The sequence below is a fragment of the Falco punctatus genome (genome assembly GCF_963210335.1).
Source record: "Falco punctatus genome assembly, chromosome: 8".
In the NCBI taxonomy this organism is placed as follows: Eukaryota; Metazoa; Chordata; class Aves; order Falconiformes; family Falconidae; genus Falco; species Falco punctatus.
The window spans coordinates 65,379,793-65,393,466 of record NC_137588.1 but is presented as its reverse complement, the minus strand read 5'-3'; the positions used below and the strand labels follow the sequence as shown (position 1 = coordinate 65,393,466).

Sequence of the window (13,674 nt, the reverse complement as noted above, 5' to 3'; positions counted from 1 at the left end):
TCACAATTGCTTGTCTGTGCAGAACCTCACTGCTGCTGGCAAAGTTATTGTGTGCTGCCTAGTTGCTTTTGGTTGATGTTCAGGCACCTAGGTGGGGCAGAAGCAACACTCCCAGCTAGCTTTTAACTCTTTTGTGGGGTTGTAATTTCTAGGTTGGTTGCAGAGGAAGGTGAGCTGGGCAGCAGGGCCGGAGCTGTGGGGTGTGGGAGCCTGTGGCAGGCAGCGCTGGACACCGGGGCCCTCAGGAGTGGGGATGTGAGCCATGAGAAAAAGTATTTTACTGATTTAAAAAAAAAAAAGAGAGGATTAAAACCTGCAGTTCAGTGTTGAAGGACAGGAGAAGGAGAGGAGGAGGGTTCGGAGTAGCGGGATGGAGCAGCCCCTGGCAGGGCAAGCAGGATGATCCATGAAGCTGTGGTGAGCATACAGGTATCATAGTACATGCACAAGATAAATCAACATGTGTAACAAGCATTAAGGGGGAAGAAGGTATCTTATAGAAACAGAGCCCCAGAGCCTATAGGACTAATTGCCTGGGCAGGCTGGAGGAGCAGATGGCGTTTAAGAGCCATGGGGACCTTTCTCTGCTCTTTGGTGGAGACGGTGTTAATCAGCGTGGCTTAGTGGCTTGTGGCAGATGTCAGGGAGGAACAGGAGGGCTGTTAAGCACGAGGAAATTACTTGCTGTCTAGATGGGCTTAACACAATATAAACCACATGGTATGCACAGAAAGTTAAAGCCTGAAATGGTGAATGAGCTGGAGTTACACAGCACAGGAGTGCAGACGTGAGTGGAGGGTGATGTTTTTCCTGTATGGTGTTGCTTGGAGCTAATGCTGAAGCACAGTGTCCATGCACTGGTCTTTTCCTTCAGATAGAATGACATCTGCAACGTTTCAGGGCCTGCAAGACAGCTATGTTGTTTTTCCCTTCCTGCTACTTTGTCACCATCCTTTTTTCCCCTAACAATTTCAGACTGGAAGGAAACCATCTAGAAAGGAGCCTGGGAACAGAGACAACCCAAGCCCAAGCAAGTAGCTTCCTACCAGCTTCCTTCAGGGTCTGGCTCTTCCCACCGTGCCACGGAGCTGGGCGACGCGTCCCTCCCTGCCTCTTTACCTGGGCCACACTGAGCACCATTGCAGCTGACGTCTCCCCATATACAGGGAATTTTTTCCATTTCCTGAACTGGGAAGCAGGACTGCAGCATCTTTGCTCCCCATTTGGCAGCCCCTCGCCTTGCTCAGCTGGGATTTGTGAACTGTCCCTATAAATACGTTTCTAGCTGAGCCTTTTGTTCATTCGTTTTCTGCAAAAACCACTCTGCAAAACCTCCCATTCCTAACTTCCTCTTCTTGCTCCTGCTGGATTATGCGTGGTGTATGGAGGAACCTGAATGGGGAAACCAGAGTTACCTGTGCATTCGGAGTATTGATACGGGCAGACATGGTAAGGGTACAGTCTGCCTTCCTTATGGATGCCCTTCTCAAATTCTTGCTTAGGAAGGTTTTTTGGCTAGAAAAAAATAGGATGTTTTTTGCATTTGGCAAGTTGGGGAAAATGTGTCTAGACTTAAGGAAAATTGGTAAAATGGTATTTTAATTATGATTCATTACTGCAGTGTCTTGTTTTGGAATTGCACCTTTGGCCAGCATGCATCTCACCAAAGATGCTGTGATAGTGCCCCACAGCTTTCCTGTTGGTTTTAAATTTCATTTAGAAAAGCAATTAAAAAAGGGTAAAAAAAAAAAGCAGCAGAGTTACTAACTCTCTTCACAAAAGTAAAGGGTTTAGGCCAAACCTACTGCTATGAAAATAAACAGAATTTCATTTTTTTGTTGCACGTTCTTCCCATATATTGGATTTCCATGCACGGTGACAAGGATGGATCTGCCAGACTGAGCAGCGATTGGATTCAGATGGCTTTGAGTTGCGATTGGTTTGGCTTTGGAGAGCTGGAACTGTCCTTGGAGAGGGGGGTTTGGACCTGAGCTTGAGGCCTTACTCTCTAAAGAGCAAACCCCTTGCAGCCTGATTTGTCTAAGCTGTTTGCTTTTCATGGCTCTGACTGGAAATGATTTTCCTCCTTTATTTGTCCTGTACTTAAGGTGTGTTTTTAATACATGCAACAAGCTGGCAACTGCAGCTGTCATTCGACAGGCTGGACTTGTGTTCACCAGCGTTTGCATGTAGATCTGCATGCAGGCTCTTGTCCAACAGTTGCATTTGTTTCCAGATTATCTTCCCTAATCTCTCTAGAGAAATGTTTCCTGGGGCTGCTGACAGGGTGCTGGCCAGGGAAGCCAAGCTGCCCACCAGTAACCCCTTGAGCTTTGCGCGCCTCCTCCCCACCCACCCCCAGCAGCAGGACTGATTGTGGCACTGTGGGGATGCTGCTGCTCCTGGGCAGCATGGTCCCCTTCGCTGGGGCATCAGTGGTGCCTCGCCATGTAGGGGGCACAGGCAGTGCAGGAGCAGAACGGAGAATGTGGCATGGCCGCGACGCTCAGAGGGGAGTTGGTCCCTGCATTTATGCTGGTCCCCCAGGTTGTTCTCTTGCTCTCACTCACCTGTGTTTCGCAGTTGCAGTTGGTGTAGGCACAGGCGTGGGAAAACCCGTGGTGAACACCACATACGAAGCATGAGCCGTAAACTGAGACTAATTTGGCACAGAGTTCAGTCATAAAGGATAAATGTGCTTTATGGCCACATTCAGGCTGTAGCTGTAATGGCCAAATAAAACCATACCCAAAGTGATGGAAGCTGTCGGCTCTGCCCCAGGGAATCGGGTTTTTGTGCAAGCAAAGGGTGACTATTGTAAATCAGAAAAAGGGCAAAGGACTGAATGACTAGAGTGCGGAGAGAAGCGGGGGGAAACGGGGCAGGCGTGCTGGAGGGGAACATTCATGGTGAGCTGAAACTAGCAGTGGGAGCCCCTGTGTTTATCAGTAATTGTGTCATTTCCTCTGTGCTGTAGGTGACTGCTCAGGTGCCTGGCAGAAGAGAGGAAGATATGAGTGCTGCGGTTGCTCTGGGTACAGCAGAGCTGGCTATGCTGGGCCAGGATGCAGGATCAGGCCACACTGGCTCCTTGACGCTGTAGCTCGAGCGCTGTGAAACTACCAAAACCATGAGCAGTGAGCATCTGTGGCAGGTAGGACACCGGGGCTCATCCCTTCTTCCAGGACACTGATTTCCCACTGGTGTTGCCTTAAAGAGGTATTTAGCTCCTTTATGCAGTGGGGAAACGGAGGCACGGGATGGTTTCTGAGACTGGGTGCATTTTGGGAATCGCAGCAGATCTGGACCTGAGCCAGGCTGTCTGCTGCTTTCTGTACACTAGCATTGCAGCTTCTGTGAGTCTGCTCCTTGGCCTCAGGGGTCCGGGGCAGGGGAAGTGAGGAAGGAGCTTGCTGCCAGCAGCCTGGTGGACCCAAGACGTTTTTCCAATAACATCCAGAAAGAATCCACAGAAATTGTTAGCATCTCAGAAACAAAAAGAACATCAACTTCAGGACAAATGTGATTTGAATGGCTTAGGAAGGGCAGCCTAGGGGAGAAGCCCACTGCTGGGGCTCCCCAGATGCCATGGGCACATCTGAAATAGCAAATTCAGTGGTGTGAGCTCTGCTCCCCCAGCAGCCCTGCGCAGGCATGGCCAGGAGCAGCATCCTGCCCAGCAGTGCTGTAAAGAGCCTTTCCTTCTAGGATCAGGCCAGCATTTGCTAATTTGAGTCTAGACACCCCTTTTAATTGAGGCATGTTGCAGCATTTGGCTCTTTTGGTACGTGTGGGTACAAGGTGCCCACCCACCCTCCTTCCCAGCTCCTGACCTGCAAAAGGAGGAAATACATGTTGGGATAACTTCTGCAGAGAAACAGTAGATTTGGGGTGGCAGGGAGTGGTCTGAGCTTGTCCCAAGCGTACCTGCCACCCAGGACCCCCTGCTGTGGAGCTGTGCAGGGCAGAGGTGAGCCCTGGCAGTGGGGCTGGGAGGTGGTTTTGTGGTCACTGTGTACCAGGGTTTCTCTGTGCCTTTGGTGGTGACAGCAGGTGGTCCCAGGGGAAGGGCCTTGGGGGCCAGGGGGGAGTGAAGATGCTCTGTGCCTTGGGTGATAAATGTGTCGCAGTCCAGCTCCGGAAACAGCGTAGGGGAGGATATGAGCAGCAGAGGATGCCTATCCCAGAAACGCTGCGGTGCAATGGCTCCAGAATTCAGTGTGATAAATGTATTTGCCTGTACTGTTGCAGACAATCTGCTTAATGTGGGAAGCAGGGTTTCCTGCAGCACCATGTTAGTAGGGAGGGGAAAACCCTGAGAGACAGGAACGGCTGGAGAGAATTAAGCAGGTAAACCCATTACCAGTGACCACTCTTTTTGTGGGGATTACACTGATGTTTAAGCTGCAGCTTCCTGATGCTCAGTGTCTTGGGAGAAGTAAGAGGCTGTGAGTGGGGGCCTCTCCCCGCTCTTGAGGGTCTCGACCAAAAGCTGGGATTAGCAGTTGCCACGAGCTATCCTCGCTCACCAGAACAAATTGCTGCATGTGCTTAGAAAAAGCGCAACTTGTGCAAACAACTGGCGATGCTTCGAGGGGGAGGTTTGGCAGACCTTTCTCTGGCACATTCCCCTGTTCTCCCCAGCTGGACCTGCACCCTTAAAGTCACAGCTCTTTAATGAACTGATTTACACTGACCAGAAGTTTAGCCCAACTCCCTCCATAGCTCAGGAGTGCTGCAGATATGGGCTCTAAAAATGGAGTCACAGCACATGTGGGAATAGATGTGCTGTCCCAAGAGCTTATTTCGGTTAGTGCATCATGATATGGTTTGGCACAACCCATGGCACCTGTGCTCGAGGAAGGCTGAGGAAGGTCTGGGGTGCAGCTGAGGGTGCTGGGGATGGGGTGTGCAGATGGTGGGGGCATGGGCAGTGCTGCTGCATCCCAGAGCCACAGAGAGCTGCAGTGATGAGCATCACCAAGAGCCAGGCTCAGGCTGTGGCCATGGGGGCTCCCTCGGCCCTTGCCAGAGCCTCCGAGGGGACAGTGCTCCGTGGCATTGTGGTGCCCTGCGGCCCTGGCCACCCACCACTGCGCTATCCCATGGCTCCCACAGCCTCGAGTGCCCCAAGACGTGTGTGTCCTCCGGCAGCCTTTCTAAAATGCCAACCACAGGAAAAGCAGCAGAAACCCCAGCTTTTCTTTTGCTTAGATTCCCATCAGTTCCCAGAGCTTAATAATAGATTATTTCAGACTTCGTTGCTTTGGCTGGGGCTGAGCAGTGTCTCGCGGACAAAGCAGCCCTCTGGGTTAGAGGAAGAGGAAGGAGAAGCCACTTGTGGGATGAGTGTTCTCCCTGTGACCAAACCCTCCCTCGAGGCTTGTCAGGAGCGTAACCCCTTTCTACCCTTCCTGCTTCCCACGGGGGTCCCTTGCCAGCCACGACCCATGTGGGCTGCAGCAGGGGCTCCGTGGGCTGGGAGCAGCACCCGGCACCCCGAGACGGGAGGAGGGGAGAGGGGGACCCGCGGCTTCCAGGGCCCCTTTAAACTCCCTCCCGCTCCATTTATCAGCCAGATGCAGAGCCAGATGTTGGCCTCTCGGTGTCCACCCGCGGGCAGCAGCAGTGTGGGATGGGCTGAGTGCTCCGACCTGCCCCCCGTCCCCGCCGCTACCGCGCCTCCGCATCGCCACCTCCTGGGCACCCGCAGCACGGGGACATCGTCGCCAGGTTCTTGTGCTGCGGGAGAGCCCAATTCCTGTGTGCCTGGCACCGGGCAATCTGGGGTTCAGTGCTTTTTAAATTTTCTTTATTTTTTGGTGCGTCCACTGCTCCAAGAGCTCTTCCCTGCCCATTCCTGCCAGATCCCACTCAAAAACTGGTGGCAAAACAGAAGCAGCCCAGCCACTTGCCTTTGTGATGCTTCCTGGGTTGAAGATGTGGAAATGTCCAGGACGATGGATGCGTTGGGCTGGTTCTGCCGGGTGCTCCCCACTGTTCAGGGGCTGTGCTGGGCTGGTAGCTCCTGCAGCCCACCGGCTGACCCTTGCTGCTAGGGCTTCTGCAGCCCTGTGCTGTGCTGAACACTGCAAAGTCAGAGGTCTGGCACCTATGGGAGTAATCTCCCCAGAGACACAGGGAGTGGTGGGCAGGACATCTACTTGCATTTAAAGGGAGCTGGTGATTGACTGCAGGGCCACTGGGCCATCTGTCCTATGGAGCGGAGGTGTTGCCCCCCTTTAGCAAACCTGTCAGCACCTGCAGCCAGACACAGCTGGGCAGCCCTGCCCTACCCAGCTTTTACCTTTCCTGGGCATTTTCATGTCATATGTGGAAAACACGTGGGAGCCATTAGACCCAGATTTACATTCTTCCCTAATGATGCAGGATAAACAGTTTACAGGAACTAGCAGTTGGGTTTTAAATCCTGCAGTGGACTCATGAGCCAAACAGGTAGAGAGAGTAGATGAGATTCAGAGTCCTCTGCAGCTTGGGGCTCTGCCTGGCTGATGGCATGTTCTCGAGGCTGCAGTCTGTTAAGATGTCTGTGGAGTTCTAGATCGAGCTAACAAGCTCCTGCACCGCACAGCTCTGCTGACATCCGTGGCCTCTTATTGCCCTTCCTGTGTCCTGACCCTTCTGGACTGGGCTGCTGTGGAAACAAAAAGAGCTGAACAGGGATGCCCTCAACCTGAGAGGTTTGATATGGAGGCGAACATATGGCTTTGGAGAGCCCTGGTGAAGTTGTGTGTGCAGATGCCACAGACCTCAGCACTGGGAGAGGGGGTTGTCAGATCACATAAGACCCTGCCTTCCCTGCACCACGTCCTCCTTCCGCCTCTTTAGGATGTGGAAGCTTGCAAGATCCTGGCAAGATCTGCTGGAAGACAGTGCCAGATTGTAGCTGAAAAAGGCAGAAATCTAGCCCATCAGATGCCCCTTGGCTGCTGCTAGGTTTGAATACTGTAAATTTTACTGAGCATCTGAATGCCACTGTCCTTTCCCGCCTAGCCATGCCTCCCTAGCTCACCCTGTCATGTCATGCTGCAGCACTTGCTTTGCCATCCTTCCAACACACTCCAGAAACACTGAGCAACACGCTTGCGCTCACTACACGTATTGGGAAAGATCTTCAGGAGTAATGATTTTATTAAATCTTTTAAGTCTTCTCTTCTCCCCCCCCCCGTCCCCTTTCACCCTAAGGACAGAACTCTCCAAAGCAAGCATGGTTTCTCTGGGTAATGTCATCCTTGCACGTTCATCTGTCTGAAGCAATTAGTGTGGCTTCCTTAGGGATTATTTTTCAAAGTGTTGACATTTTTCCCCAGTTGGGTGTCAGGTGTGTACCTGTGGTGGTCATTTCTGACCAGCAGAAGTCTAACGAGAGGAGTGCCCTGCAGTTAATGAGGTGTTGGAAGACAGCACGACTATATTGGGCATTATGCTTTCCAGCTTTCCAGTTTAATTAGAAACCTGGATCTCCTGGTCATGCATTCATTCATTTTTTGACTTGAGTGACAACCCAGACTTTCACAAGGAATGTGACCACAATGTTTAAGTAAGGGGTTGATGGCACAGCTATCGCTTTGTCTTGCCCAGCTTTGTGTTTGTCATTGGAACATCGTCTGTAGCCTTCCCCAGGTGCTGGACCCACCAGAGCAGCAGTGCCAGGAGCATTGGCGGTGGATGAGTCCTTCTCTCGTCCTTTCTTCTTCTGCAACTCGTTGGCTAAATCCAGGGTTTTGGCAGATATTCAGTCCTTACTGGACACTGCCAGATACTGGTTTAAATGTCAAACTTCTCAACTCTCATCCGCTGTGCTTAAGCAATTACAAGTTCATAGCAGCACAGAAGGTAGACATGGAGGCGCTCAACCTGCTGAGGGAACCATGTCCCTGCAGGTGTCGGATGCGGGCACACATGACGATGATGATACCCTTATCAGCTGAAGGGTTGCAGGGAGCCATGCATCCACTCCTCGCCCACCATTGGCCTGAACCGCCTTTGCTTTACCTCACCATTCAAGTAACTAAAAGCTTGTGTGTGTTTTGTGGTGGCAGCAGAGCTGATGAATTATTGCTTGTTCACCTTTTATAGTGTGATTGTGTAAGCTTGGTATGAATTACATTACATGTGCTTGAATGTGTGAAATAAGGCAACAGTGCAAAACAATGACAGGTGTTTGCCAGTTTAGGGATAACCAGCTAGCTTACCTGTGATATGGTGATATTGAAAAAAAACCCCAAAGTTATCCTACTGCTGTGCTTAATTATTTTTTTTTGGGGGGGTGGGAGGGTGGGCAGGCTGGAAGGCACCTGTGCAGAGTAGATTTTTTGCAGGCATTGTGTACTTTTAATGAAAATGTTTTAGTTGTTATATACAGTAAAAAGCGTGCCTTTTTGGTTGTTGGGAATTATAAGTGAAAACTAGAAGCTGATATTCATAGACCTTCAAGCATTCAGTGTGCGCATAGTAAATACCTGCAAGATCATACATCTGATGACCCCATGGGCAGCTGTATGGAAATTTGGCTATGTAAAGGACAAGAAAAGTAGCTGGTATCCTGCAGCCTTCCGGGAGGAGCAAAAATCACCTTTTGACTTGATTTCCATGCTGTTCCCCGAGGTGAGTAACAGCACCAAAGGGCTGTGGCAATGGGTAGGTGCAAGGAAGCTGCCAGGCACTGGCAGGGCTGGTGCCCGCAGGTCCCTGCACTGCTGGGTTCTGCAGCCACAGTGCTGCTGAAGCTGCTGCGTGCTCCTTCCCCACCATGGCTCCGCCATTCTCATACCAGCTCCCTCTTTGCCTGGGAGGACGATTCACCGGGACGATATCAGTGGTAGAGAAAAGATTTCAGAGCCAGAAAGTGCAAAAATTAGCAGAGCAATTCTAGAGTGTGGCTCGTTGCTGCTGCAGTAATATACAAGGCATAGTGCCTTTTATTCCTCCTTCCAAGTAGAGATGGTTTCATCTGAGGCTTGCCAGGAACAGGGAGTGCTTGTTGCCATGTCCCTGTCCCGGATGGCAGGAATGGAAAAAGTGAGCCGGGGAGCCCAGGTGGATGGAAGCCTGAGGCCATGGGAGCTGTGAAGGTGAACTCCAGAGCAAAGCCTGGGGGCTGTGCAAGAAACGTGGACTTTGGACTCACACCAGTGGGCAAGAGGCTGAGCTGTGGCTCCCCCTCTGTGATGCGGGGCTGATGCCCCAGCTCACCAGCCTAAAGCAGGTTCCCTCCCCAAGAGCTCAGTGCATCAGCTGGTGGGGGCTGTCAGGTCATTTATCATTTTTAAGTCAGGATGAGAGAACCGATAAACCTGCGGTGCTGGTTGTGGGGCAGATGACCATCCCTGGTTGTGTTTGCTCAGCACAAAGTGTGTCTCTGCAAACCCTCCCACAGGCACAGCAGTGAGGTGACACACACAGGGGAACGGATCCCAGCAGTACCCCAAGGGACAAGAAAAAATAGATTGCAGTATCTAATTGGCGGATGCTGCCGGCCTTGTCTCGGTCCCCAGAAGGTGCTGTGTGCATGCACACAAGGAGGCTGTGCATAGCCGTCAGAGCCCCAGCTTGGCCCCGGGTTGTGTAAACAGGAAAGTTGTTTGTGTTCTCTCTGCAGAAAGTTTGGTACGGAAACGTGAGCTCTGTTGTTCAGCTCTGAAGTACTCTGTGTAGCTCACCTCTGAGAGAAAAAATTCACTTTGCAAAGCTGGGGAGAGCAGCTGCTCTGATGCTCCTGCCAAATATATACTTCTGCAGTTTCCAAGGGTCTATTATACAAAAATGAAGGTAAAGGGAATTAGATTCTCCATCTTTTCCAAACAGGAGTGCTTTTTACCACAGCCACCACTAGTTCAGCAACGTAATGTTTAACTACCTTGTTACACAGTGTACCTAAATGTCTTCCCCCCCCCCCCCCCCCCTTTACTGCTGAACAAGGAAAGTCAGACCGGACAGGCGGGACTGTAGGAAGGGAAGCATTAGGAAGAGCATTTAGGAATCATTAGGTACAATGGCTCTGTGCCTGCCCCAGCCCAGCTTGTGGTCCAGGCTAAAGGAGAAGATAGTTCTCATTCCTCAGCCATGTGAACTGCAGCAAGTCCTGTTTTCCCTGGATTTCTGCTCTCCCCTGCCCTGAATTGCCAAATTGAGATTATTATTGTAGAAACAATAAGGAGTGCACAGGCTGTGGCCATCCATTCTTCCATGCAGTGGGAGCAGCAGCATCCACTGTGGCACAGGGTCCCCCAGCTCCCTCTGAGGATGTCCCTGCTCAGGTGCTGCCACTGGAGTGAGTGGCTTTTGTGTCTCATCCTGGGGTGAAGCAGCACCATGCTCCATTTTCACCCCCTGGAAAGATTTAGACTTTTTTACTTGAGCGCCTCTTAATTTCAGACCAAATATAGCCTGCGGCAATATTTCCTTTCAAACTTTATTGTTCTGCCACTGTACGTGCGTATTTTATTTACAGCCTGAAACCTCAGTCTGAGACCGAACAGAGAACTGAACCGAAGGGGAGTTTCGGCAGTGTTCCCCCTGCTGCGGGACGGGCTGCGCAGCGCTGCCGCAGCTCCAGCCTTGCATAAATGAAGGACTCCTGTGCTTTTACTTCCATGGCTGCTGAATCCGTCCTGTCGACCATGGTACCCCTGGCCATGTCTCCGCATACACCTCACCCGCAGCCACAGCTGGGCCATGACAAGTCACATGGATGCAACGGAGTTAAACCTATTCCCAATTTAATTTTTAATGCAGTATCACCAGAAAAGGTTAGTAAAAGGCTTTGGGCTACTCTACACAAGAGGAAACTCACTGTATGGTAAAATACTCTTGCCACTCAGGAAGAAGTGATTAGAGAAGCGCTGACTCAGCAAGGCTTTGCCCCAGCGGTGCCTGGGCTGATCTGTCACCCTGTGCAGCTTGTGCCTGGTCACTGTAAGTGTCTGCAAGTACCCGAGGTGGATGGGGGCAGACAAGCTGAACCAGGGTAGAGCCTGGCAGTGTGGTGCTCCCATGATGCTCTCACCTGGCAAGGAGAGGCTCCTGAGCTGCTCAGGAGATCTGCTTGTTTCCAGGAGAGGAGAAACCCAGCTTCATGGAGGGTTTGGGAGCCACCAAGGGGCCCCAGCACCACTTTTAGAGCCCATTTAGCCAGACACTGGGAATGTGGGTGGAAGCCCCTGGGAATGAGGTGCGATGCACTGCCACCATCATGCGGCCTGTTCCCTGCTGCACCATCACACCCTCAGCATCAGACCTGAGTCACTCCCACTCTGCCCTATCCTCACTGGGACAGCAGCGTCAAGGGGCTTTGGTGCCTAGCATTACTTACAAACAGGTTGTAGAAGAGACATATTTACTTAATAAATAAATACAAATAACGTATGGCAGGTACTAGTATGAAATATAGCAATATTCATGTTGTAAGGGAGGCTAAGATGTCTAGAGCTTGGAGCTTTTGGCTGATGCTAGTTTAGCTTAACACACCAAGGATATTGGCAAGTATTTCATCAGGCTGGCACTTGATAACATGACTGATGGTGCAACCTGAAGGGCATATTAGAAGCTACATGCTTAGGTGGATGAATACGTTAATACAGAGTATCCAGGGAGGTTTTGCCTTAGAATGACTGGGGACAGTAAAAGCCTGCATTTTTCTGGTAACAGGGTGTCCTTGGGGTGCCCTTGGCCACGTTTCTGGGTGCCTGCCTGAGACAGGTTTGTGTGTGTCCCTGGGAGCTGCAGAGTGGGCACGATATGACCGACAGCTGGCACAGGGCAGGGGGAGGAGGGATTGCTGATGGGCTTTGCAAGGGTGTCGGGGCTTTTCTCCTCATGGCTGCAAAGCCTTGTGCAGAGCAGAGGACCTCTGTTTTGTCTATTTTTGGTAAAGCCATTACCTAAAGCTCGGAGCTCTAACATTTGGCGCTGTCATACTAGCAAAAAGGGAGGTGGGGTCGGGGGAAAGAAGGTGGCAGTCATTGGGGTTTGGGGTTGTCTCTGAGCTTCTGGGATGGGACTTAGTCAGCCGAGACGGGCAGTGGGAGGAAAAGGATTGCCTTCTGGCCGTAGTGAGTCCGCGGCCCTAGCTTGCTGTTCCCATTCTTCTTCAGACCTACAAACCAGTTCTTATCCGCGTGCTTTTTGGAGACGTATGTGTTGTAATGGTTTTCTTCAATCCTCTCAAGGAACAGACACTCCTCACCCAGTAACTGCTGAAAGAGAGCCCCAGGTAGTGACAGTGAGATGGGGTGGTGCCATAGTGAGGAGGACATGTGTTCTTAACGCAGCAATCCCAGCTCGGGTGCTCTCTGGCTAGGATGCCATCCAGGCCCACCGCTGAGATCTTCGTGCCCCAGTACAATTTGTATTTAAAGCGTGGAGGTAGGTAACCTTCATCTAGTCCCCTGAACGACTACTGCAGTAGCTTTTCTGTGACCTGGGCATTTTGGCAGTAACCGGGCCCAGCCCTGTGCTCTGTAAGCTGGTCCTGGTGCTGGCTCCTGCTCTGGCACTAGGCTGTGTGATGGCAGCTGAGGGTTCAGAGCATGAGCACAGGGAACAAAACAGCTCTTTGATGAGGCTAAGCAGCCTGTGACCAAGCTTGTGTTGCACACTTTCCTATAAATGGGACTATTTTCAAAGACCCAGATTATTTTCGGTGACTCTGTGCCCTACAGTTCATGGGCACAGTGGGGTGAGCACAATCCCGCTCACACTGGCATGTTGTGGATGCTGCCACTGCCTCCAGCACAGGGTTTGGTGCAACCAGGATGCAGAGAAAAACATGAGGCCTTTGCTCAGTGGCTGTGGGTCATTGCCTGGGGCTGCTTCCTCTTGCAGCCCTACTAGCAGCTCTGAACTGCCTCGCAAAGCCATGGAGAGGTGGCAGGAGCCAGGCAGAGGTGTGGGCAAGGCACTGCTGGGGTTGGAAGAGCCGGGCTGGAGTTGCACCAGCCCTGCACCCTGCCAGGGACCCTGCCCTGGCCCCACTTACAGAGCTTGCAGCTGCTGAGGGGATAGCAAAGCAGCTGCTGCTCCAGATATGAAATACAATATTTGTCAAGTGTCAGATATGAAACACAGTATTTGTCAAGAGGCAGGGTGGTAAATGGTGTTATTTGGTTATTTATTTATTTCCCCTAAAATAAAGCCAGATTAAGAGCAGCCATCCAGCTGCAAAATAATAGACAGAGGCTAATTGTTGCTTGTGGTTTGCATTACTCAGAGCTATGAGATTTCTGCAAACCTCAAACCCTCTCCATGTCTGGTCCCACATAAACCTCCTACTTACCGAGCCATAAAGTAGCCCGTTGGTGTCCATCGCCAGGTACTGCCCAGACTGGGTGCTCTTTATATACACCTCTCCCACGCTTTCCGCACTTAGCTGGAGTTGAACTGAAAGTAAAAATAAAACAACAACAACAAAAATGAAAGGAAAGTAGGAAAAAGGAAAGAAAATAAAAAGAGGTTCTCAGAGATAATGTCCAAGGTGCTAGGAGAGATAGCAGGGTATTTGTTCTGAAGCCTGGCTTACAAAGAGTGTATAGGAAACAGTACAGCATGTAATAGAAATGTCTCCTTATACCCTCTCCATCAAAGAAACCCCACAGCTGTGCTTTAGGAACCAAAGACCAATATTTGCATTGTTTTACGTCAAAGGAAGGGCAG

General features: G+C 51.1%; 1 protein-coding gene across 5 annotated transcripts in view; it reads right to left on the bottom strand.

The window, feature by feature from the left end:
- Window positions 1-293: 293 nt before the first annotated feature.
- Window positions 294-13,674, bottom strand: part of FGF1 (fibroblast growth factor 1) — a 58,793-nt gene continuing 45,412 nt past the window's right edge. For 2 of the 5 annotated variants that reach the window (XM_080398192.1, XM_080398193.1), the window contains exons 3-4: window positions 13,298-13,401; window positions 294-12,218 (exon numbers count right to left, since the gene is read on the bottom strand). In XM_080398192.1, coding sequence (XP_080254318.1) covers window positions 12,024-12,218; window positions 13,298-13,401 — 299 coding nt within the window. In that variant the 3' untranslated portion in view covers window positions 294-12,023. The remainder of the gene's footprint in view (window positions 12,219-13,297; window positions 13,402-13,674) is intronic. The other 3 variants (XM_080398194.1, XM_080398196.1, XM_080398195.1) reach the window with 3 other exon arrangements.